The sequence below is a fragment of the Eschrichtius robustus genome, chromosome 3 (assembly GCF_028021215.1).
Source record: "Eschrichtius robustus isolate mEscRob2 chromosome 3, mEscRob2.pri, whole genome shotgun sequence".
Classification (NCBI taxonomy): Eukaryota; Metazoa; Chordata; class Mammalia; order Artiodactyla; family Eschrichtiidae; genus Eschrichtius; species Eschrichtius robustus.
The window spans coordinates 188,356,062-188,380,977 of record NC_090826.1 but is presented as its reverse complement, the minus strand read 5'-3'; the positions used below and the strand labels follow the sequence as shown (position 1 = coordinate 188,380,977).

The 24,916-nt window shown below is 60.1% G+C and overlaps 1 protein-coding gene across 6 annotated transcripts in view; it reads right to left on the bottom strand.

Annotated features, from left to right (window-relative positions):
- Positions 1–24,916, bottom strand: part of NAV1 (neuron navigator 1) — a 212,991-nt gene that overhangs the window by 130,432 nt on the left and 57,643 nt on the right. For all 6 annotated transcript variants that reach the window (XM_068541883.1, XM_068541882.1, XM_068541885.1 and 3 more), the window contains 2 exons: positions 19,954–20,706; positions 15,430–15,533 (listed from right to left, as the gene is read on the bottom strand). In XM_068541883.1, the coding sequence (XP_068397984.1) occupies positions 15,430–15,533; positions 19,954–20,675 (826 nt within the window). In that variant the 5' untranslated portion in view covers positions 20,676–20,706. The remainder of the gene's footprint in view (positions 1–15,429; positions 15,534–19,953; positions 20,707–24,916) is intronic.

The window sequence follows — 24,916 nt, the reverse complement described above, 5'->3', positions numbered from 1 at the left end:
GGGAGCGGAGGCTGTGGGCTGCGGCTCGGAGCGCAGGAAGGAGGGGGGAGGCGGAGGAGCCGGCGGAGAAGGGGAGGGGTGTGCGCGAGCGCCGGGAGGTGGGGGAGAGAGAGTCTATTTCTGGCTCGAGAGGGGGTGGTATCTGCAGCCGAGAGCCAGGGGCGGATGAGTAGGGGGTAGGGGGAGATGAAGGATTCGACCCGGTCTTCTCCTCGCTTTCCCCGCCGAGGCGGGCAGGTTCGGGGCACGGGTTGCCCCCTGCCGCGCCCGGAGGTGGGGGTGGGGGGCGCGGTGGAAAGGTTCCGTTGAGCTGGTATGGGCGTGCGGGTAAAAGGGGCTGAGACTGGGCGGCTCGGGACGCGGAGGGAGAGTGGGCTCGTGGGGCCTGGGGGGAGATGAGGCGGGCGTGGAGAAACAATATCCAGGTCGCCCGGGAAACTCCCGGCCCCCCACTTGCCTTCAGTCTCTGGGGCTCCAGGCTGCCCTCCTGAAGTGCGGGATGCCTCCGGAGGACGGGGGCAGGGGGTGGACGAGGGTGGCTTGGAAAGACGGGGCCCAGGGTTGACTAGGCAGGGGCCTCAGGGCCTTGGAGGCAAGGACTGACTCTCGGGACCTGGAGATTGGGTTCCCGGTGACTGCATGACCTTGTCAAAGTCACTGCATTCCCCGCCCCCCACCCCCGGTCTTCTCTCACAGCGGTTATAGTACCAGCTTCAGAGGTAAAGGGACTTTGGACCTGCAAAGCGCTTTGTCAAACCCAGGGCATCAGGAGGAAGCTGAGCACTGGCCCCTTGCCTGCCAGAGCTACGGTGGAGCCTGCAGAGCACTTAAAAACGACATTTTCCGAGCCCTTCTCCCTCCCCTCCCACCCGGGCCCAGGGAAGAGAGCTGGGGTGGGGTGGGGAGCGGAGGCTAGAGGCTGACGAGCAGGCAGCCGTTTGCAAGGGGCTGTCCCTCAGTAGAGGGCGACACTGCCCATTCTCCACGGCCTCCCAGGTCAGGGCCAAGTTGCCTAAGCAAACGGTCCTCGGGCAAGAAAGTGAGGGACAGGAGAAAGGGAGGAGCGGGCCCCAGCGGAGCCACACACTGGGGAAGGCACAGCCCTGAGAACTATTCGCCAGAAAGCACTAGCCATCGGATACCTGCCCACCTCATCCCCAACCTCCATCTCTCTAGCCCCAGGCCCCCCTTCACCCTAGAATCGGAGTCTCCTGCTTCACGCACTCTGCTAGCACTCATCACAGCCTGCCTGGTGTGAGAGGCATTTGTGTACGCGTCCGTCTCCCCCACCGGCACCCACGCTCTCAGGGACAGAGCTGTGTCTCTCGGCACCTTGGTGGAGCAGATGCTGCCGCTGTATTGGTAACGTGGACTTGGAGGCCTGAGGGCTGTGCCTCGGGCCTGCTCCCTGCATGGCTCCTGGGTCCTGTCCCCAGGACTCTGTCTTCCATCATCCCAGGCCTGGACTGAGACACTATAAAGTCTGCAAGTCCAGGTGTCGTGGCAGAGAGGATGCACTGACCACAGTACTGAGCACTGACTTCTCAGGCAGAGGGGTGTTTGGTAGGAAACGTGGACCCTTGGCTGGGCATCGGAGAAACAGGGAAAGATGGCGATTCTGCCCCCAGGGAACTCAATGTCTGGCAGGACATGCAAGGTAACAATACAAGACCTGGGAAAATAATACTCCTTTTCATGGGAAACAGCAACGTCAAGCACATCAACACATTCGCTGCAGGCAGACAGACGGAGGTGGCTGTATACTGATTACAGGAATGACAAGGGGGAGACTCCCAACCCCGGAGGACAGAGCCCCTGGCTGCCTCACTGATGCTGTAACCCCAGGGTCTGGCACTTACTTAGGAGGTCCCCAATACATATGAGCATAGGAGTAAGAGGTCGTGCTGGCAGGTGGGAGAATAGGTGGAGGAAATCTCAGAGGCTTCCTGGAGTAGGATGCAGTATAAATAGGGAAGGGTTCAAATGGGGCGGGGGGTGGGGGGGTGGGCAGGGAGCAGGGGCAGTGAGTGCAAGTTCACTAGAAGGTCCCGTGGCAGAGGGCACAATGCAGACTGGCCTCTGGGCCTGTGTCCAGCACTTAGGAGACTCAGGGGTGGGCTGGGATCGAGATTTCAGGTAGGGAGTGAGACACAATAGGATGGGTAAAGGGGCTTAAGTGGTTTCATGCCAGAACTTGGTCCGGGCACAGAGAATGCCCAAAGGAGGAGGCCAATCAGGAGATCTTCCCTCTGGGCACACACGGGACACTCATGCTTAAGCCCAGACACAAGATCCCAGCTCAAGGAGGGGATCCAGTCCCATCGTCGGTGCCAAAGGTCTGGGTGACCGTGCGCTCCCTCCCCCGACACAGGCCGCTTTTCATGAAATCACAATCGCTTCTGAAGTCCTCATCCTTACTCAGGGGTCTCCTCCAGTTTGCACAAGACACAGCTAATTCAATCACGCGGGAATCTCACCATTCCTAAAAACAGCAGCTTGAGAGTCTGGGGACACTTGTTCCCTAGTGTACCAGGTTACAGTAGTTTGCTTGTTGTGTGTATGTCCTCCTCCTGTACACAAATTCAATCTCCTCCTTAGCAGACAGGGAGAAATGAACTAGCTGCCATCTAGCCGAAAAGCATGATTTGCGCTGTGGTCCATCCCAGCCCGTGCGCACTGCTGTAGACAAGGTCCGGCGCCTCCTCCGGCCCCTCGTCTCTGGTACCCACGTCTGTAGGTTCCCTCCTCCCACATCAGTCCCTGGAGTTGCTCTGACACTACTCCACCTGTTGCGCTGTCCACTTGCGCTTCCTGGTCCCTGGATGCCCACTGCCCTGGACCTGATCCTCCTTCCTTCCTGGGGATCTTACCCCCTCATCGGCTCCTGTGTTTCAGCCTGGTCCCTGCCCCCTCTCTTTATTCCCCTGTGTCTCCTCTCGAGGGATATCACATGCCCCAAACCCCATGCCCGTCCCCTTCCTTCAATAAACAGCTCCTGAAATTTTGCCTCCTTCTAGAAAAGAGGGTTTTCCAGAAGAGAGGCACTAGACCCCCTCCATCCTCCCTCTGCATGAAACACCACCTGTCAATTTATGAGACAGAAAATACCTTCCGTGCTCACCGCCTGGGTTGATTCAGGGCTGATCCCCATGAGGACCGGTCCCCCCTCTGTCCACCCAGTACTGCTCACCTTCCCGCTGTCCCTCTCTAAAGGGTCTTGCTGTGATCACGGGGTGGTCCCTTTAAATCATCATCTTGGCGTCCTGGAACTTATAGACGCTCCCCAGTGAGGCCTCTCCCTCTATCCCGCTCTCTTTATTCCTTTCACATCCCGAGTTTCCCACCATCCTCTACTGCAGTGGGAGCGCTCGGCTGCCGTGGCAACAGCCATTCCAGCAGCAGTCGATAAAGCCAATATATGCTTCCTCAAGTGATTCCTAAAAAGAGAGGATCCTGCCCTGTCACAGCACCCCCAATCCCAGACTGGAGCCCCTCCCACTGAGGGGTTCCTGCCCCGTCCCCTCTCCTCTCCCCACTCTGCAGGACCGCCTGGCCGGGAGGGTCCAATGAAGAGAGAAGGCGAGGGTCTGTGTGCTGAGGCAGAGGCCCAGCTGGGCAGGGAGTGGGTGCTAACGATGCAGTGGCCTGTGGCGGGGACTGGACCCTGCCCGGGCTCCAGAGGGCACTCGGGAAGGAGGCTGGTTTGGAATCACGAAAGTCCCCAATCTCCAGCCCCCCGAAATCGCTCGTCACCCCACTCCTCTCTCTCCAAAGGCATTGGCAGTCTCCGCGGTGGGCGTGGGATGAGCGATTTGACCACATCTGTTGACCGATAACTTAAAGCAACTTGAGGAATGAAGATACAGGCACACGGCCAAGGACAGGCATGCAGTGTGATGTTACATCCCCCGCCCGTGACTGGAAATGGATGTAGCCCTGGTTGTGGGAGGGCATTCTGGGATCTGCCCCTCGGTTTGAGAGAGGATTTCTGGGGGTGGGGAGTGAGGAAGAGAGGAGAAGTTGGGAAGGAGGGCTAGGCTGCCCCCACCTGGTTGACCTTGAAAGGTGACCTTGGGAGAAGGTGGGATCTGAGGCAGGGGGAGTGGGCAGGTGAGTCCACACTTGGTTCCCTCGAGGGCTAAGGGCAGAGCAGAGAAGAGGGGAGGGTTCTCTTGATTTCTATGCCCACAGTCAGGATCTGGAGAGCAGGGGCTGAGCGACAAGCACCTTCTTTAACGTGTCCCCACCTGACCCCTGTGATGAGGTCCTTCATCACGTCCCGACACCTCCACCTTTGTGGAAAGCCCTCCAGCCACTGATGCCCACTTCCTTCTGCCCTTTTCTCTTCCATGTCACCCACCCCCCATGTCCTTCCACCTCTCAGCAGGGACTTCTTGAGCACCCAGAACATGCACGAGGCCAGGCTGGAGGCTGCGGAGGTGGCTGATGCCGAGTGGCGTCTCGTCTGCAGCTGGCCAGCCGGCCTCCCGTTGCCCACACCTGCTCAGCGCCTCCGCACGCCAGCTCTGACAGGTGCTGCGGGTGCAGCAGAGAACGGGACCGACAAAAACTCTTGTCCTCGTGGGACGTCCACTCCAATGGGAGGGACAGGCAATAGACAGAAACATCAGCTACTGAGAAGTGCTAAGGAGAAAGAACAAAGCAGGAAGGGGAACGTGAAACAGCTGTGGGCAGGGGGTGACTATTTGATTCGGTGACCAAGGAAGGCTTTACTGAGAAGGTTCATTTGAGTAAAGATCTGAAGAAGAGAGGGGACAATCTCTATGGATATCTGGGGAAGAGGTTTCCAGCCAGAGGGAACAGCCCAGGCAAAGCCCTGAGGCAGGGTGTGCCGGGTGTGTTCGGAGAATCGCAAGATCAGAGGCACATCTGCTAGAGAGAAAAGACGGGGCCGGCGGCAGGCAGTGAGGTCAGCATGTGGTGGAGGCCAGTGTGCGGAGGCCTCAGAGGTCATCACTTGGCCTTTCGCCCAGTGGGATGGGAGCCCCCCGGCCGGCTTGGAGCAGAGGACTGGCACAGCCTGGCTCCCCCTTGGAAGGGTCCCTTGGCTGCTGGGCGGGGCTCCTGGGCAGACTGCAAAAATCAAGGTGAGAGATGACGGTGGCTTGGAACTGGTGGTGGCTTTGGCGGTGGTGAGGAATGGTCAACTCTGGGCATCTTTTGAAGCCGTTAGGGTTTGCTGATGGACCAGATGTGGGTCTGTGGGAAAGAGAGGGGTCAAGACCCTCCCAAGGATTGGGGCCTGGACAGTTCTAGGCCTGGGGTTGCTGTCAGTCAAGGCCGGGAAGACTTTAGGAGGAGCTGGCGTGGAAAGAGGATTGGACCCTCTGTTTCTCCTGGCCCTTCTCAAGGCCAAAGGGCCCTCCTGTGCGATGCCTTTCCTGACTCTCCCACACGCTTACTGCAGCCAATGCAATAATCGCCTGGCATCCAGCCAACATCCTTTATCCACTCCTCTGTGATTCCCAAGGATCCACCCTTGGTTGGCCTACTGACGATGAGCTTTTCCCAGAACCCATCACGGCTCTCTGCACACAGTGGGCTCTCAGAAATATTTGATGAATGACGATTGATGGAATGAATGAATGCGTGACTCAGAGCAGATGTGTGGGGACTGTAAACAGCAGTGACGTCTCGGTACCCGCGGTGAGAGACAGTGCAGCTGGTGCCGAATGGCAGCCAGGCCCGGGGACAGCGTCCCAGCCACATCTTCCCTCCCTTCCCTACAGCTCTGGGCCGCGGGGAGCCCAGCACACCCTCTCTCTGCCCCTTCGAGGAAGCTCCAGTTCTTGTGACCTTGGGACAGGTCACAGCTGAGACCCTCTCCTCCCCCATCTCTGCCCTGCACACCTGTGGGGGACAGGGCGAGAGTGGGCAAGAAGTCCTCACGTTCCTTCGCGCACCTGGCAGTCCCACCAGGAACTTGGGCCCCACCCTCCCCGGCCACCTGGAGGAGAAAAAGAGCCGGTGGACACAGTGGTCCGGCATGGATGCACCAGCTGGCTCGCACCTCATCCAGGAAGCCCTCCCAGATTGATCCTCTTGCTTCCTCCCAGCCTTTGCTTTCCAGGGCCTTGGTAGCTGAGACGTTTCCGTGGACTCTGCAGGGCCCTGGCTCAGCCTCTCTGGGCCCAGGAGGCTCCCTAAGCTTCAGGGTTGGGGGTTTTTCCTATGGGCTGCAAGGTCAGGAGTGTGGGCCCGGAAGAGATTTGCTGTCCGCCTGCATTGGGGAAAATGAGGCCCAGCAAACCCAAGGCTGGGCGTGGAGCCAGGGACCGTGGGCCCCAGTCTGCCTTCTGGCCCAGCGTCTCAGGGAGCACTTCCGGGAGGCTGAGGATGCCGAGGAAGTCTAACTCCAGCCCGCGTTCCTGGGGGCTCACGGCACTGGACGCCTCTGCCCTGAGCCTCCATGCCAACAGGACGGGGGCGAGCCTGCCCATCGTGTGAAGTAGGGGCCCGAGACGAGCCCAGGGAGGACACAGGGCCTGAGCCCGAAGCCCAGTGTCCCCAGCTGGCGGGCAGGGCTCTCCCAGGCTGGGAGGGCGTAGGCGCTCTGCTCAGAGGCTGGGTGCTCTGGGTGTGCGAGCGGGGACTGTGGCCCGAGGGCCTCAGACCCGGGAGGTGAGGTCCGATCTAGGGCTGGGCTGTGGCTCCCTGACGCCCCCCAAGCATCCTGACCCCCAGGTTAGAACACGGGACCTCCGTTCCTCGGCAGGGGAGCCCGGGCGTGCACAGCAAGGCACTGGGTTCCTGCTCCTCTTCTGAGCACCCCGCCCAGGACCCCTGAGCGCTGACGCCCCCCCTTCTCCATTACAAGCCAGAACTCCGTGATGGCGGGCGGAGGTGAGCTGCGTGGCTTCCCAGGGAAGGACTGTCCCCCACCCTCTGGTGTCAGCCGCCACAGAGGCCAGTGCTGACCCACACACAGCACTCGGCCTCCCTCCCCCGCCCCCGGGAGCCTTGCTCTCCGATGCTCTCCTACCCACCCTCGGGTCCAGGCCAAATCCCACGCCCGCACCTTGGCTGTGTCTGCCCTTCTCCCCGATGCATTCTCTTATATGAATTCAAGTCCACTTCACCCTTCAAGGCCCAGCCTTGGGGCCGCCTTCTCTAGGAAGCCTTCTCTGACTACATCCCACGCTGATCTTGAACTTTCCTCTCTACCGATTATAGTCAGGGTGCCACGTAGTCAAATTCTGCCCAGTTGTATCCCAGGGAGAGATCCTCCCCTTCTAACTAAATTGTAAGCCCCCCATTATAGACTGCATGTTGGTATCCCCCCCGAATTCATAAACTGAAACTCTAATCCCCAGTGTGGTGGTATTTGGAGATAGGGCATTTGGGAGGTAATTAGGTCACAAGGGCAGAGAACTGGCAATGGGATCAGTGCCCTTATAAGAAGAGGCACCAGGGCGCTTGCTTCCTCTGAGCCAGGTGAGGACACAGCGAGAAGACAGTTGTCTACAAGACAAGAAGAGAGCTCTCACCAGGAACCGAAATGGCTGGCACCTTGACCTTGGACTTCCCAGCCTCCAGAACCGTGAGGAATACATTTCTGTTGTTTAAGCCGCCCGGTCTACGGTACTTTTGTTAAAGCAGCCTGGGCTGACTACGACGTCTCCCTACATGGAGCCGTTAAGAAGGGCTCACTGATGCTTGTGGAGCCGCGGGGCAGGGGGTCTTTACCGCCACGAAGCACCTGCTATTGCCAGGGACCCTCTTAGACCTGTCACTTGCACCGTTTCATCAAACCCTCCGAAGCGGGGACTATCATTATCTTCATTTTACAGAGAAGTATGCTTGCCCAAGGTCACCCAGCAGGCTGCCGGTGGGATCAGAATTTGAACACAGATCTGAGGGTCTCTCACAACTTCCCACAAGTTCCTGCTGTTTCTCGGGACTTGCTGAATAATTGCACGTGATCCCAAAAAGGAGGCCTGGGTCCTGGAGGGGGGGTGGGGATTGGGAAGGACCACCTGTCCAGCCAGGAGCCTCCTGGAGCCCGGATGCCCACCGCACCTGGGGTCTGCCTGGGTCCAGGACTGCGGTCACACTCGGACTGGCCCGCAGAATCCTGGGGGTGGGGGACGGGGTGGAGGATTCCTCCTATGGACCCAGCTGCTTGTCCGCAGCACCATGGGCCCTTCATGGCTCAGCCTCGGGACCTCTGTCCTGAGATCCTTGTCACTGGCAGGGGACCTGGCAGCCCTAACACATCCAGGACCCCTTGGGGACTTCCTTATTCCCGAGCCTTGGGGGTCTCGGGTTCCCTTCAGGACTCGCCATGTGGCCTTAAGAGAATGCCCACATTCTCCGCACTTCGGCTGGTCAGGAAGAAGTCAGGTCGGGGTGGAGGTGGGCTTCCAGCAGGGAGAGGCAGGAGGAAGAACCTGACCCAGAGGACTCGGTCTGAAACTGGACTCATGCAAAATCAGACCTCCTGCTCCCGGCTAATACAGAGACCAGGGTAAGAAGTCTGGATGTTTCCCACACGGGCTTGGCTTGTATGTTGCCATGGCAACCGTCCCCACACACACCTGCTGGGCCGTCCATTGCATACTGGGCCTCAGAGGAGCTCTGCAAGGCCCAGATACACCATCCTGAGACCAGGATCAGCCATCGGTTGTCATGGCAACTGCAGGCCTGAGAGGTGGTGGGGGTGGGCGGGCAGGAACCCTAGCCAGGGCAGCGGGAGGGCAGCATGTGCTGGCTGTGTCATGTGGGATGGAGACCCGTGAACTGCCTGTATGGGTATGTGTCCTCTGATGCAGGCGAACCTACAGTCCACTCTGACCCGTCCGTGCAGGATTGGCTGTTCTAAGGTCAGAGGAACCTCAAAGACAATCTTACTCAGTTTTCTGCTTTCGGGCAGAACTGGTCCGTTTGTAATCAATCCTATTACCTTGCTGTGGGCCAAGAAACCCAAAAGCCAGATGAGGCAAAACACAAGGCCCAAACCCAGGTTGTCTGGCCAGCCCCGTGATGACATCACTGCTGCAGAGCAGAATTTCTTAGTCTGGGTTCACAGACCAGATACAGAAGGCCCAGAAAACCAAACACCACATGCAAGCTTTGCGTCGTGAATACGTCCACTTGTCTGGGAGGCGGATTGAGTGTCCACCAGCTTCTGAAAGAGGTCCTTGATGCCAAAAAACTAAGGACAGCTCCTAGAGGAAGGAGAAGCCTCTGCCCACCTGGGCCGGGGAGGGCTGGGCGGCTGAGTTAATGAACCCGGCCTCTCCCTGCCTGGAGACACACTCCCATCCGGTGGCTGCTCAGATGGCACCTCTGTGCTTTATTAGAGTTTTGTTAGGTTTTTAAACAAGGCATTAAACGTAACAGAAGAATGCCATGGCTCCTGTCTCAATGAACGTTAATGGACTATTCACTGGTCACCACTTGGCACTTACAAACTGCCCTGCAGATGCCCAGAATATCCACTGGTGTGGGGCCGAGGACTCCTCCTCCCTATAGCCTGACCTCATCCCCAGGCGCTTCCGGCCTCTGCTCCCCACTGCACACGCCCGCAAGCTCTGCCGAGGCCCAGCCTCCCAGGCGGGAAGGATGCAGGAGCTCACGGGGTCCAGCTCCTGCCCGGGACTGTGAACCTGGGCTGCCGGGCTCCACTGCCCCTGGGCCTGAGCCTCCCTCCTGCTGGAAGTCCCTTCCCTCTCTGACCTCAGCCATTCTCCCCCCAGAACCTGCTGGCTTCCCTCCAGCCCTTTGAGAGAAGGGACAGCTAGGTGCTTCTCTGCCCTCCCCGCCCCCAGGGCTTGGGCGACCCCACGCCCTCCCACCCTCCCTCTGCACCGGACCCTTTAACTATCTTCAGCTCCCTCTGAAGCTCCCGACCCCATAACCCAGGAGACATACACAGGAAGGCAGGGTTTTGATTCCGGCTGCCTCTTAAAGGACTCGTGTGGATGCATATTATGACCAGGGGTGATTCTCAGCTCTTAATCCTCCTGGTCACTGTGTCCGTGTCCCCTCACTCTCCACTGCGTCTCCCAGAGCTCCTTCTGGGCGGGCTGCTGGGCATCTCCTTGTGGGGGTGGGGGTCTCCCAGCGGGGACCCTAATCCTCTCATCACAGGGGTGGGGGAGCTGTGGGCAAGGATGCTCTGCGCCCATTTCTGCCCATTCAGTGGTGCCCAGGGCGGGACTGAAGCCTTGCACGTCACTGGCTTGGAGGGTGCTCTCCACCTGCCTGGGCCTCCCCAGAAGTCAGGAAAGGAGGGGCCCCCCCTTTGCCCGGGGGGAGGGGGCAAAGCCTTGTGAAGCCGAGTCTTTAAGGGCAACCCTGGAGGTGAGGTCTCTCCACCGGTCACAGACGGACGGACAGTGGTGGGAGTCTAGAAGTCTCAGCTCCTCCCATGGCTGAGATTTCTAGCTGCCCCGCGACCCTGGCTCCCTGGATAACTGCCCCGAAGTTGTATGGGGTGGTCTGATCTGGAGAGATTCCCGGTGACCAGGCCCACCTCCTACAAGTATCCTTATCCTCGGCACCCGCCCACGGCCCACAGGCGCACGGAGGAATGAACGGGGTAGGATCTCCTAGGAAGAATGGAAGCAGTTCCTCTGAGGCCGGAGAGTTGAATCTCAAAGCCCTGCAGGGAGGAGCTGAGTCCAGGACAGACAGGCATGGAACACAGGGGTGAAGCTCCAGGAAAACCACAGGGGATGTTTATCACCTTCCCTCCCACCATCCTTCCCAGCATCAAAGACCCGGGCTTTCCCAGCACTGAAGGTGGCCGCTGCTCACATTCTCAGGGGGAGTCCCGAAGCCAGAGCTCTGCCCTTGCTCACTGGGATGCACGCACACTCCAGAGCTGGGGCTTCTCCACCACGGGGCCTCTGTGCAGCTCATGTACAGTTGCACAGGCTGAACACTGCACAGCTCGACAGCCACAGACGCTCCACTGGGCAAAGTCTGTGCCTGCTTTGTCCCTGGATGTACCCAAGTATCTAGAGGAGTGCCTGGCATGTAGTCGGTGCTGGATAAAAATCTGGTGAATGGGTATAATTCTCTGGAGCTGGGCAACACAGGGGCCCTGTGTTCTTGGGCGGAACAGGAAGCAGGGAAGCTAGGCCCTGCCAACCCTGTGTATTGCTTTTCGAGCACTCGTGGGTGGTAGTCCCGGGGGACCTGGGCTGCCCAGCCTCTGCTATTTTTGACCCTCCACTAAAATGGGCCGAATCCACTGCCTGGAGGTGAGCCCCATTCCCAGCCAAATGCTGACGTGAGAAGTCCCCCAGGCTCCCCCCTCCCCCTCCCCTCCTCCAAAGAAACAGAATCCAGATGCCTCCAGTTTTTAGGTACCACACCCCACTCAGCAGGCTACCCTGGATGACCTCACTGCCTGGCCTCTCCCTCTGCGGCCCTCCCTGAGCCAGGCCCGTCTCACTGGTCATCTCACAGCCTCTCCGGCCTCCCTTGGTGCCCAGGACCTGGGACGTGTCCCCTGCCCCCAGGGAGGTCATGGCAGGGATGGCCCAGAGCGTGACCTCTGAAGGCTGGGCTCCAATCCTGGCTGGACCACCTTGGGATGTCACCTACCCTCCCGCTGCCTGTAAGGTGGGCACATTAGGAACGGCCCTCTCCCCACCCCAGGGCAGCAGCAGATCATACCCAGCAGGCGCTGAGTGGCTCCCGTGTGCCGGGCAAAGCTTCTCAGCACTTTGCTTGTATGGGTGCACGTTATCCCCACAAAACCCTCGGAAGAAGGTGTGGGTGTCATGACACAGGCACAGAGAGACTAGGAACCAGCCCAAGCCTGCACAGCCAGCAAGCAGCAAGGCCGCGATGCCAAGCAAAGGTGTGGGTCCCCACCTCGCCCAGTTGTTGGAAGGACTAGAGGCGCACAGGGCAGCGCCTGGTTCAGAGGAAGCCCAGTAGAGTCGGCACTGCCATTCAGTGTTATTATTACCTCCTGTCCCAGGTCCTGGAAGGCTGCTCCATCCCAGACACCTACTCTGTTTATCCCCGAGCTCTACGCCCCTCCGGCCCTACAGTGGCCCTGACCCGCTTGAGCCCTGAGAACACAGCTCATACCGCCTGCCCAGAGCTTGGGCTGTGTTTTCTAGTCAACTGTCTGTGCGTCCGCTCCCCACGGGTGGCTGGGACACAGGCCCGGCTCAGCCCGAAACTCCCCAGAGGGTGGAAACGTGAAGTGGGGGCGGTGGGGGGGGGGGCGGTGTGAACGCAGCATGAAGGACACACGCTTGGGAGGCAGAGGCAGTGGCATCCCGGGCTTGGCTCAGGTCGGGGGAGGTGGTGGCGGGGACTGGCTCGTGGGGACTGGCTCACTGGCCCGTCCCCTTCCCGCCACCTGGCAGAAGTGAGGGAGACCCAGCTGAGCTTGAGTCATGCAACGGGCAGCAGACGGGAAGGCAGGGGTGACCCCGGAAGACGGTGACCTGGACTCCAATCTTAGTGCTGTGCATCCTCAGACAAGCTGTTTGCATAACCTCTCTGAGCCAAGCTCACTCATCTACAGCAGAGCAATGGTTCCACCTCAGAGCGTGTGTAACGTGCTTACGAAGGACTTTGAGCCTGGTGCCGTGCCTTGCACACAGTAAGTGCTCAATAAATAGTAGTTGGCATCAGCATTTGGTCCTCCCTGCATCTGGGGAGTCAAGAGGCAGTGGTCCCAATTTCAGCTCAGCTGCTCACGAACCACGCACGCTGCCCTGAGCAGGCCATCCTCCCTCCCCGGGCCTCTCTCTCCCCAGCGAAACTGAGGCCGGGTTTGGGTGAAGCTACAGTCTGTTACAGCTTTGACCCGCAGGGCCTTTGAGCCCAAGTCCTCTGCAGTCCCGGGAGAGCCTGGTGGGCATGCGGCCACCTGGGGGCCCAGAGCAAACCCTCCCCAAGGGAAGTTCCAGCCTTGCTCCTGCCCTGGGAAGACACACCAGATCTGGAGTTTTCTCTCCCAAACCCACACGACATGGAAAACTTGCTTGTGGCTTAAAGATGGAGTTGACTCAATAACAGAGAGGGATAAGGAGAAATGCAAACAAGCCCAGCGCGAGGCCAGCTCCCAGGCCCCTCAGCCTCGTGTGAGAAGCCTGGCGGGGGCCGGGTGAGGGGGGCTCGTTCCCCGGTGACACCTGGTGTGAGGATAAGAAAAGGTCCCTTCATTCCCTGCCCACTCAGCGCTCACACACGCCACGAAGTGGAAGTGATTAAGACAACGGTGTCGACCTCGGGGCGACCCTTCCGGTCCCTCGCACACGGCCTCACACGTGGGCGCCGGGGACGTCGGCCCTGGCTTCCCCTGACTCTCCAAATTAAGATCCAACGGCGGCCCAGGCACTGTTTGTGCTGATGGCAACCAAGGGGCGTGTCAGCAGGGGACCAGTGCCAGGCTCTCCCTGGCACAGCTGGGTGGGCACGGGGAGGGTCAGGGCACCAGCACAGTTGCCCCTACACTGCCCGGGGCAGAGGAGGACAGGGCAGCTGCCGGTGGACGGTGGACGGACACTGGGACAAACGAAGGCCACACCCAGCACCCTGCTTGGTGGCAAGTCATCATGGGAAATTCTCTTCCAGCTACACAAAGCCGGCCGGCTCCCTGGTGGTTTCTTGATTGAATGAGAGAAGTAACAAGTGAGTGAGGCCCTCCTTCCCCCCCCCCCCCCACCTTCCTCTCGTCTCCTCCGTTTCCTCGGGCTCAGAGAACAGGCCCCCTTCCCCCACAAAGCACAGGCAGACCCCAAATCTCTCCCCATTCCACCTGTCAAAGAGCTCAGGGTGTCCTTGGCCAAGACGGACACCGTGACCACAGCTACAGCCGGAGCACAAGTGGCGTGGGGGCCTTGCCCTCATCCCGGGAGACTTGGGGGAGGCAGGGGGCTCTCTTCTCGCCGTGAAGCCCACCTCCCAAGGCTGCCTTGCACCCCCCCAACAGAGAACCCCTCCCCTGCCATCCACCAGACACTTCACATCTAGCTGGTGAGGGGGGTCCTGCCAGCCGACCAGCCCGGGGCTCCCGGGGCCAGCGTGCGCGGATGTTAGTGTGAAATTCCTCTCCGCGCTCATGGCATGGCGACGGTGAGCGGGCGCCTGGGTAGCCGGAGGCCATCAGGCCCTAATGATGTGGCACACACATAAGGAAGCCATTACACTCGCAACACTGCAGATGCAAAAATAGAGCTTGCATAGTTTCCTGGTTACCGCATCCTAACACTCATGGGCTTTTGGTGCCAGCGAACTGAGGTCTCCTTCTGTCCCTGCAGTGCCCTGCTTCCCCTGTGCCTGCACCGCTGTGGAAGCGCGCGGCTTGCTTTCTAGACGCCCGTCTCTGCCCCACGACCCCCCTCTGCAGGGCTTGCCGTGGAAGGGGGCCTGCTGCTGCTCCCACCACTGCTGGGGACCAGGCCGGCAGAGGGCTCAACAGGGACCCCGGCCACCTGCCCTGCAGGGAAGGCAGGAGTGGCCACCACCGGTGTCTGGCGACTTCAGGGTCAGGCTGTGCTCTAAGCCCCAGTTTTGCCCACTGTTAGCAGGGCCCTGAGATGAAGCTGTAAGACAAATCCTGTGGACCACCTCAGCTTTGCCAAAAGCAGGTTCATTCCTGTCTTGGGGCAAGCCCCCCTGCTGGGAACGAAAGGATGGAGCTGGTTCCTGGAGCCTCACGTACCTCTGGGGTGACCACAGCCATCCTCTGGGGGTTTTTTTTTAATGTCGCAAGAAAATCCACACACACGCTCAAGCCCTGCTAAGAGTTTAGAATTGGACCCCTTTAGAACCCAACCCCCGGCCCATGAGGCACTCACTCACCCCTCACCGTCCCTCCATCCAGAGACCCCCCACTGGGCACCTGCCGAGGCCAGAGGAGGGACGGGCCCTGGGAACGGCCGTGTCCCTGCCCTCGGGGGAGACCACCGTGTCGAGTTCTGGGGGTCCTCTTGGCAAGGCTCAATTCTGCTTCCCAAGGTGCAATAGCGGCATGACACGCATTGGGGGCAGGTGTGACTACAGGAGGCCACAGGGAAGTGACCTGCAAGGGAGTGGCGGTTAAAAGTGGTCCTGGGGGAGGGGCGGATGTCGGGCCGTTGGGCAGGGGGCCCTGGACTGCCTGCCAGGTGCCCAGCACCTCCTCTGTTCTGGGCGGGGCTCGGACCTGGCTCTCGGTTGTCAGTCTCCCAGCTTGTTACTTTCTGTCACGGCCTCAGCGACACCCACCCCGGGCGTTGGATAAGCAGGGTGCCCGCTGGCTACGTTGCTGCCTCCTGGGTCTGGCGGACCGACCCTGCGTTGAGTCGGGCACAGCACGGGCGCAAAGCGCAACTGACATGCTGGTGCCCGGCTGTCAAGCGGGGCCACTTCTCCCCTGTGGGCAGTGAGGGGAGTTCTGGCCCCAGGGCGCCCCCCGCCAGGAGGAGGGCTCGCCCCCGGAGCACTTACCCACGCACGAGAGGCTCTCCTCAGTCCTGCTGTGGGGGCCGGAGTAGGCATCAGCAGCCCAGCTGCCCTGGCGGAGGGGGCCAGGCTCTGGGTCGGTCTGGGCCCTGCGGGAAAGAGAACGGTGGTCACTCACAGCAGAGGCCACCCTGGCCTCGAGCCTCTCCCCTTGGAGGTCGGTTCTTCCCCTGTGGTGCTCTGCCCCCTGCCCTGGGCCAGGCCCCCCCAATGGGCACATGTGTGCCCCTTCCCCCGGCAGGCAGCGCGCCTTCTAGGCAAAGTTAGGCCAGGGGCAGGGGTGGGGGCACCCGAGGGCAGGGGGCCACCTGTTGCCAGTCACCCTTCAGGGTCCCCGAGTCCCATGAACGTGAATCACCCCCGCAGGGCGGAGGGACCCCAGGTAACTCGGGCTCATGGCCTGTGTCCTGCCCGCAGGCTGCCCTGTGCACCCACGCGAGGGGCTCCGTCTGCAGCTGAGGCCACTGGCCCATTGAGAGAGCCCAGGGGGCCCGGCCCCCAGCGTCCAGGCAGCGAGGAGGTCGGAGGAGGAGGAGGGACGGGCTAGGCCGGGGTCACCTCGACTCCCGGGGGGCCGAGTCCTCGCTGGGCCTGCTGTGGCAGCAGGAAGGAAGGGCGAGGTCTCCGGGCCCCATCTCCCAAGTGCACACAGGCCTCCGAGCACAAGCCCAACTGTGCAATCGCTCCCAGGGACAAAGGCTCTAGGAGCTTTTATTATAGGCAATTACCCAGGCTCTCCAAGCCGGCCGCCTGCCCCGCCCGCGTCTGCAGCTAAATGTACCCTTTGGCAGCTTGGTGCGGTGGGGGGGACGCTGTGTGGCAGGAGGAGGAATCGATGCCTGGCCTGGGCCAGGCGGTGGGGTGGGGTGGGGTGGGGTGGCGGTGGGGGTGAACCTGCCTCCCTCTCTCTCTAGTCTTGACCGTTTCCGGCACCGAGATGGCCGGGACTCTGGCTGTGTAATGCAAAGCAGGCCTCTCCTCTCTGGGCCTCACTGGGTCACGGGGCGGAAGAGATGCCCTCAAGGCCCGGATCAGCCTGAGAGTTCAGGGCTGTGGGAGGTGTTTGCCGCCTCTCAAAGCCATGCAGGCAGCCGGGAGCCCTCGACGGTCTGCAGGCCCCTGCGCCGGGGATGGGGACGAGCAGGGTGGGGGAACTCAGAGGAAGCAGGAGACCCCATTGCCCTGGGAAGGATGGGGTCACTCGCCATGGGCTACTGTCAGTTAAATGTCAAGGGGCCAAAGAAAAACTGGAATTGCTAGGTTTCTTCAAAGAAATGAGCATAAACCTGGGTTTTTAAAATAAGGGATGTTGGGACTTCCCTGGTGGCGCAGTGGTTAAGAATCCGCCTGCCAATGCAGGGGACACGGGTTCGAGCCCTGGTCCGGGAAGATCCCACATGCCAAGGAGCTACTAAGCCCGTGCGCCACAACTACTGAGCCTGCGCGCTAGAGCCCGTGAGCCACAACTACTGAGCCCACGTGCCACAACTACAGAAGCCTGCGCGCCTAGAGCCTGTGCTCTGCAACAGCGAAGCCACTGCAATGAGAAGCCCGTGCACAGCAAAGAAGAGTAGCCCGCACGCAGCAACGAAGACCTAACGCAGCCAAAAATTAAATAAATAAATAAATAAATAAATAATGCAGTGTATGGGGGGAGAAGGGGGATTCTAGGCCATGCAGAAACATTTCACTGAATAACGTCACACACATAAAGAGCTAAGCACCGTCTGACCCTGAGTGGGCAGGCAGGAACCATGGCTACAAACAGGAAGACCTTGCTGTAGTGCTGACTACCGCCGTAACTGTGAGCAAGGGCGAGTGAGGGGCACACGGGCCGCAGCCCCCATCCAGGGTCAGTGAGGAAGCAGCCTCAGCTGCTCCGAGCTCAGGAGCTGCACACTTCTACCTCCTCTTCCTGTATCTGCCCTGCAGGGCCAGGCCCCCGTGTCCCCTCCCTTCCCAGCCGGAATGGACAGCACCATCTATGCCGGACGTTGTTTGGAGGTTGAACCAGAGAGAAGAGAACCAACGAGCCGACACTCCTGACAGCGTTAACTGCACCCTCCTAACTGGGGTCTGAGTGAAGGCCACCCGGGACGGAAGGGGAAAACCCTTGGGGAAAGAAACCCCTGCTGGGGCTCTTCTCCCAGAGGGCAGAGGGCAGTGAGGGCGGAGATCTGAGGGAAGCAGACGGCCCCGAGCAGACCGAAGGGCGTTTTGCGCCTTCTCTGTCCCGGGAGCAGGGGTGCCCAAAGGGAGGCTGTACCTTGTCGTGGGGAAGGGCCGCACCCAGGGGCGCTGGCTGAGGAGACAGGGAGGACACCTGCTGGATTCGTTCCCCGGAGAAGCAGGTCAGGCAGGAGCGGCCTGGGGACGGGGAGTGGAGCCCGACAACCCCGGCTTCTGCAATGGGCTGGAGCTTTGCAGAGGCCAAGGTGCAGGGCGCAGGGGTAAGTTTCCATGAAAAGAGGCTGTCTGTGACCCTAGGGGGCCTATGGCACGTCCTTGCCGGGGTGGCCCAGCCCGGCACTCAGCAGAGGTGCCCACGGCTCTCACCTATTGCCTCTGGGGTGTCCTTGGTCCCAGTCTTCCCCTGCCCAAACCACAACCTCCTGCAACCCTAACCCGGGGCCTAAAAGGGGCAGGTCTAGAAGGCGGGACGGTGAAGACCCCTGCTGAGGTGGTGCAACGCTTTTCTGTTTAAAACACGAGGAGGCAACAGATGTTTGCTGAGCGGAGGAAACCCGTCCGTTCAGGTCACATTGAGACATTCAGAGTAAAAAGTCCTGAACTTTTTGGAGGATGTCAGATTCTACATCTGCCAGGGGGCTCGTAGGGTAGATAATGTAAAATCTTGAACAGTTGAATGCCTAGACATCTTTCCCCCAAAGATGGATTCAACAGGAAGGAACTCAGGGAGGAGAAGCAAGTCCCAGAGTCCGCAGGGAAGCAGGTCAGGGCTGGGAAGGGACCAGTCCCAGGAAGGTGTCTGATCAGCTTAAGAATGGAAGTCCAGGAGGTCACGGGGAAGAAGTGTCAGGTGTGCCGGGCAGAAGGGATGGTCCGAGAGGCAGGGGTCCCCGGGGGAGGCCTGCTCCGGTCGTGGGGTAGCTGGGATTCCTGCAGTGCCAGGAAGCTCACTGCCAGTGGGTAATTTGTGAGCCTCTCTAGTTGCTGGAAAGTTCTTCCTCCTGAGCTTCAAGAGTCTCTCTACCTTCTAAGCACCATGACGTGGATTCAGGGCGTTGGAGCCGCACCAAGTGAATCTAAGTCAGCTTACAACACGACAACCCTTCAGGTCTTTCAAAACAGCTCTCAGACCCTCTCTCAGCCTTCTTCTTCCAAAGCAAGCTGCTTCGGCTCCGTTAAACATTCCTGTAACACCTTTTCGGATCCCTCACCGACCCGTCCGTCTTCTTCTCCATGTATTTTCGTGCACCAATGTCCTTTTAAACTGTGGAGTTCGTAACTGAATGCAGTGCTCTGGAGGAGATGGGACATGCTCTGGAGGAGGTGGGACATGCAGACGAGGTGTTGGGGCCCAGCTGTCTGTTACGTGGTGAAAGGGAGCCCAAGACCTTTCAGGGATCAAGTCACACCCTTGGCTTCGAGGGAAAGGTGCAGCTCCCCTCACCAACCCCAGCCACTCCAGCCTGGGAGACCCAGTGTCCAGGGAGCGTCTCACCCAAACCGTGGGAGAGCTTGTCCTCGAATCAGCACAGAGAGAAAACCCAGGACGTTCGGTTAGTCAGGAAGGCACTTCCTTTGCATTTGAGCATCTCTAACCCGTGTCATACTTAGGAATGCGAATGTCGCTTACTTAAGGTGGACATTTCAGTAAAGAGTTATATTTTTATTAAAGAACCACAGTTGACGGAAGCATTTTTCTGTGCTCTCCACTTGTGGTGTCTGAAGAAAGCAGGACAGGCTAGCTTGTTAACCATGCTGGCATGAACGGTGGCCTGGCCACTGCCGACGGTGGTGACGTGGCCCAATGTGACCACGTCAGAAAGAAGCACGTCTGAGCGCCCTGGGGACAGATACGCACAGGCAGTGTGGAAAGTGGAGAGAGAGAGGCAGCAGACAGGCAGATGCAGGGCATCAGTGGGGGCGGCCAGGGAGGCCATGGGGATTTCAGTGACCACAGACTGCAGGCACAGCCCGTCACGTGCTCTCAGTCTAACTCAGTGGTGGCAGCTGTCCCACTGGTGAGTTGGGTGAGACCAACCTGCCTACCTGCCTACCCAGGTAACTGGCTCTTCAGCACCCACGGCACCCTGACGCACGGCCGCGTTGGGGGCACCCTCCTTCTGAGCCTCTTTGTGGCGGCGTCTCCAGAGTCCGGTCCGGGTCCCCCTGTTAAGGTTCTAACCCCGCCCCAGCTCTCTAGTCCCCGCCCACCTTCTATTCTCTCCACCAGCCCCTCTCCCCTCCGCGGGCTCCGTCCCTCCCCACCCCACCCCCACCCCCACCCCTGACCCCCCCGCCTCCGCCCGCTCCGCAGCTCACCTGTAGCGGAAGGGGGCCACGGTAGCTGTGACAGGCTGACTCTGCTGATGGACGGAGGAGAAGCTGATGGCCCCCGGGGCGGGCGGCGGGCGTGCGCTCCGCACGGGGCTGCAGACTGGGGAGCGCGGCCCCGAAGCTGCCCGGGCATCAGGCTCCGAAGACCTGGGGCCCCCAGAACTTTTGTAGGGTACATCTCTTTGATCTTTTCCTGGGTGGTTAGATGGCTTTCGACCTTCGGGAGCCCCTGGTACTTGAGTTTCTCCAGGAGAACTGGTCCGGGAGGGGCTCCTGCCCCGGGTCTGGCGGGTCAGAATCCCTTCCTGGGCCACCCTCTTCTTTCCCTGGGTGCCCTGCGTCTCCCCAACGCTTCTGGACCCAGCCCGGCTGGAGAGGGCTGCTTTGGGGGTCGCCCTGGGACTGCTCCAGGGGGAGCAGGCGAGGCCTTCAGCCCCCTCAGCCGACTCCCTCGCTGCCCCAGAGGCCTTGGGGGAGCCTCTCCCCCGGGAGGCCTTGGGAGACGAGCCTCTGGAAGGGCCCCCCGCCTTGCCCGGCCTTGGGGAGGCCGCCCGCTGCGGGCTCAGGGCCAGGCCGGCCTGGTGCGGCCGCAGCCGGGGAGAGGTGGCCGGTGTATGAATCCTGGTCTGGGAAGCAGCTCGAGGCACAGGGATGGAGGAGGCGTAGTGAGGGCGGCCGGAAGAGTTCACACTGGCCGTCCCGTCCATGGTCAGCAAGGCTGGCGGCAGGGCTACTGTGCTGCAGAGAGAATGGGGACAGTTAGGCGGTGCCCTAGGGAAGGGGCACGGGACTCCCGAGGTCACATCCTGACTCGGTCTCGGGCTACCCGCCCAGCTCGAGGCGAACCCCTCTACCTCCTGCAAACACACACGTGAAAGTGCTCGGGGATCGTAATGCCCTGTACAAACGGGGTAATCTGAACTTGACTCCGTTCCTGTCCACCGATCGGGGCCAGACTCCCCTCCCACAGCCCCTTCCTTCTTGGATCTCTCATTGTACCTGAGTCTAGAATGTTCTGCCCACGGTGAACTGACTCCCTGTGCCCCCAGCCTGCTCCTGCCACCTCCCCTTTCCCTGACGCCCGGCTCTCCCCCAGGACACCTCTCCAGTGGAGTGTAATCTCCCAGATCCCACCGGGCCCGAAGGCGGGGCAGCCCATCACAGTTACAGATGCTAAACTTGTACCTCCGCCCTGGCCAGGCCCCTGCCACCTGGCTCACACCACCTCTGTCACTGACGCCACCCCTCCTGGTCCCTCCCCACCATCCCCACCCACCCACTCTGTCCCTGGAGATGTGGGCACCCAGCTCACAGCCCTTCTTTCTAGACCCTTCCTTACCCACCTCCTGACCTGGCCAAACTGACCTCCGCCCCTTCCTCCGGTCTCAGAGATGAGTGTCCCGCCCCGAGACAAAGGCAGATCCCTCCAGGCACCCCCTGCCACCTGATCCTTCTCTTCTGGACCCCGATCTATGAATTACCCCATCTTTCTCACGTATCCTTGACCAGCTTCCCCTCCCCGCCATGTTAATGAATGAATTAATTGATCTATTAATGGCTTTCATTTCAAAGGGAATTCGAAGCCGGCTACAAAGACACGCAAAATCAACTCCAGATGAAAGAGTTCCACGTAGAAAATGAAATCATGAAAGAATGTGCAGAACATATGCATGGATGGTCTCATAATTTTGCTGTGGGAAAGGTCTTTATAGCATCACATCAAAGGTAGGAATCATAAAGGAAAACACTGATAGATTTCAGTTCATAAAAATTAAAATCCCTGTGAAAAGCCCTTTCCAAAGGTTCAAACCATGAATAAACTGTAAATATACTTGCAACATATATAAGAGACAAGGAGTTAATAATACCTTTACATACAGGGAGCTCTACCAAATCAATCAAAAGCAAACACCCTGTAGAGGAAGGGGTCAAAGGGTTGAACAAGAAATTCATAAAATAATAAATACATTCGGCCAGAACATAACAAAAACAAAGGGCTTCATTAAAATTGAAGAGATGAAAATTAAATAAGTTATCATTGGTTGCTGTCAAATTTACTATCTCTTAGAAAATTCTAATTTCCAGTCATGGAATGAGTGCAGGACCACAGGGCCCTGACACACGGCCGTGGGCACAGCCCCAGATCCAGAAACTTATCCTTGGGGAATAATGACAGATGTGAGCTAATGTCTATAACGAGGAGGATACTCGCGGTGACTGGGGTGGAGATGGAGACCGGGGACACTGGCACAGAGGAAAGGCCACCAGAGCATGGCCGGTCCACCTGAGGCCGCCGGGATGTGCCCTTCCCTGCTGTGCAGAGCGCTGCCGGCCACAGCACAGACCACAAGCTAAACGGAGACCCCGAAGCCAACGGAGACCCTCGAGCGTTGATGGATTTATAGGACTAAGCTTGAAATGACCGTGGGAGTCTGTCTGCTCTGCTGACAGATGGAGTAATTTCCAAGAGACCCAGAAATGCCAGGAACCGTCCCCCTTTCCTCTACTTTGCATGTCCATGACTTGGTACCAGTACTGGATGAGGTGAAGCCCCCCACCTCCTCTGGCACAGAAGGAAGGCAAAGCCCGGTGTGACCAGGGGGCCAGAGCCGGCTGCCCCACCCCCAGTGTCTGCCCATCACCTGGACCCACAGGGCATCATGTCCAAGGCTCGCCTGACCCCACTTCTGCCTCGTGTACCCCCGACCACCCACCAGCCACAGCCTGGAAGGACACTCTGAGTGGCCCCCCGCCTGCCCACAGTCTCTCCTGCAGGGCCTGCCGTGTCCCCAGCCCCAGCAGGCCCAGGACAGCCCTACAGGAGGGCCTGGGAAGTGCTTTCATAAAGGCACTCAGAGGGCGTCAGGCAGGTGCTGCCTGCAGCTGTGAGAATTCCAGTCAATGTCTTAGCCTTTCCACGCCCAGTCTGCAAAACGAGGGTGGGATAAAACCTAGAAACCACAGTCGGGTGGGGAAAGAGGGAGTCTTTAAGTCAAGAAGAGGACACCGTGCCTCAGCCTGGCCTCAGGACCTGCAGTAGAACCTTCCCCGTGGAGGTGAGAGCAGGTTTGCTCTGTCACCCCTTCTAGCCACCGCCCCAGCGATCAGCTCCACGCGTCTCTGACGGTGCCTCGTAGGACCAGAGGCCCAAGTGCGGACCTGCTCACAGGCTCACGTGGACCTGAGCGGCTGACTTTGGCCTTCGACACAGAGCTGAGCCACACGCTGAGCAGCAGGGCCAGCCAGCTGACCACCTGTGAGCAGGGCCCCAGACCACAGCTCTGCATTTCAGCATCCCCAAGTTCCGTCCTGCACCGGCGGGCACGGTGCCACATGACCCGCTGCCGCTTCTCCCCGCAGCCCCAATGGGGGCACAAAGCCACGTGGTGCCCCAGACCACCCCTTCTGGGAGCCGTATCTGCGAGAGGACCCGGAACTGCATCCTGGCTCTGCCCGCGTCTCTCCTGGGAGCCCCGTCCCACCCGGCTGGTGCTGCCCACGAGCCCCACTCACCTGCATTGTCCTTGGCGCACCCCCAGCTCCCCTCGATCAGACCCTCCCCTCCCCGCATGCAGGGGCCCCTGCCTCTGGGCCTGGCCAGGTTTCCAGCCAGAGAGCCCTGAGGCCGTGGAGGCTGCCTCTTCCTCACTTGCTAATGGAGCAGATGCAGTTGCTGCTTTCACTCCGTCACCATTTTTTCCAAAGCTCGATGGGAAGAGGATTTAAACTGGTCCAGTGGCAGGTCACGCCTGGGCAAGGGTGGGGATCGAGGAGGAAGACCCCGGGGTTACGGGTCTCCAGCAGAGGGGGGGCGGCTGGGGAAGAAAGGGGAGAGATGTTCTTGAGGGTGGGCTCCTGAACCCCGAGGACAAAGGTGCCTCCATGGCACCCGAGCTGCGTTCTACATGGACCAAATGATCTGGGGGACTCGCGTGCCCGCCCCGGGCTCAGGCTCTCCTCCTGGGAAATGAGGGGACCCCCCCCCCCCTCTGCCTCCCTGCTGCCCCGCTTCCTGTCCAGAGCAGGCTGGATAAGGGACGGGAGTGAAGAGGTGCGCCGTACCGGCCCCTGTCCTGGTTCTCAGCGCCCGACAGAGACGTCCCGGAGAAGCAGGACGGGCTGTCTCTGGGGCAGGGCTCTGTTCCAGCCACGGTGCTCGGCTGTGAGCGCTGCTCGCCCCTCGGCATGCCTCCCACACGTCTGGGGAGCCTCAAGGGCAGGAGTGGCGGGGCTGGCCGTGGACGCAAGGAGCCCGCTTCTCGCCGTGTGTGCGTGTGCGTGCGTGTACGCGCGTGCCTGTGCGTGTGGGGTGTCGGGGCTCCTACCAGGTCCCCTGCCCCTAAACACGCCCTTTCTGCTCTTCCTCCATCCAAGTGCCCTGATCTGAAGTTTCACGCCGCCTCGGTGAGCGGACTGAAGCCTCGGGGGTCCCTTATCGCTCTCGTTCTGGGGTCCTCATCACAAAGCTCGTTGCGGCCACACAAGGACCCACAGCAGGACCCCTGTTTTCGCCGACCGTGGTGCCGGGGACCCCCGAGGGCTGAGCCCCGGGTTCTGCTCTCAAGGAGTTAAGTCTGCCCGGGAGGAAACACGGCCACCCTCACCACGGCACGGGCGTCGTGCGGACGGACGCGAAACCAAGCGCCGTGGGGAGCGTGTGTCACAGTCTGCAGATGAGGCGGGACCTGGGAGGCTTCGGGAGGAGGCAGCAGCGGGGTCGGGGCCGGTCGGGGGCGGTTTCGGGTCTGGGGAGCAGAGGGTGGGATGGCTGCTCCCGAAGCCCACGGGCTGCCGGCGCCCCTACAGCCCCTGTTCTCCAAAGAGACTCTGGTGGGTGGTGAGTAAAGTGCTGGGTCCAAAGCTTGTTTGCTGATGGTGTGACCTCAGGCAACTTCCATAACCTCTGCTTCCTCATCTGTGACAGGAGGCTGAGACTAGACCTGCCTCT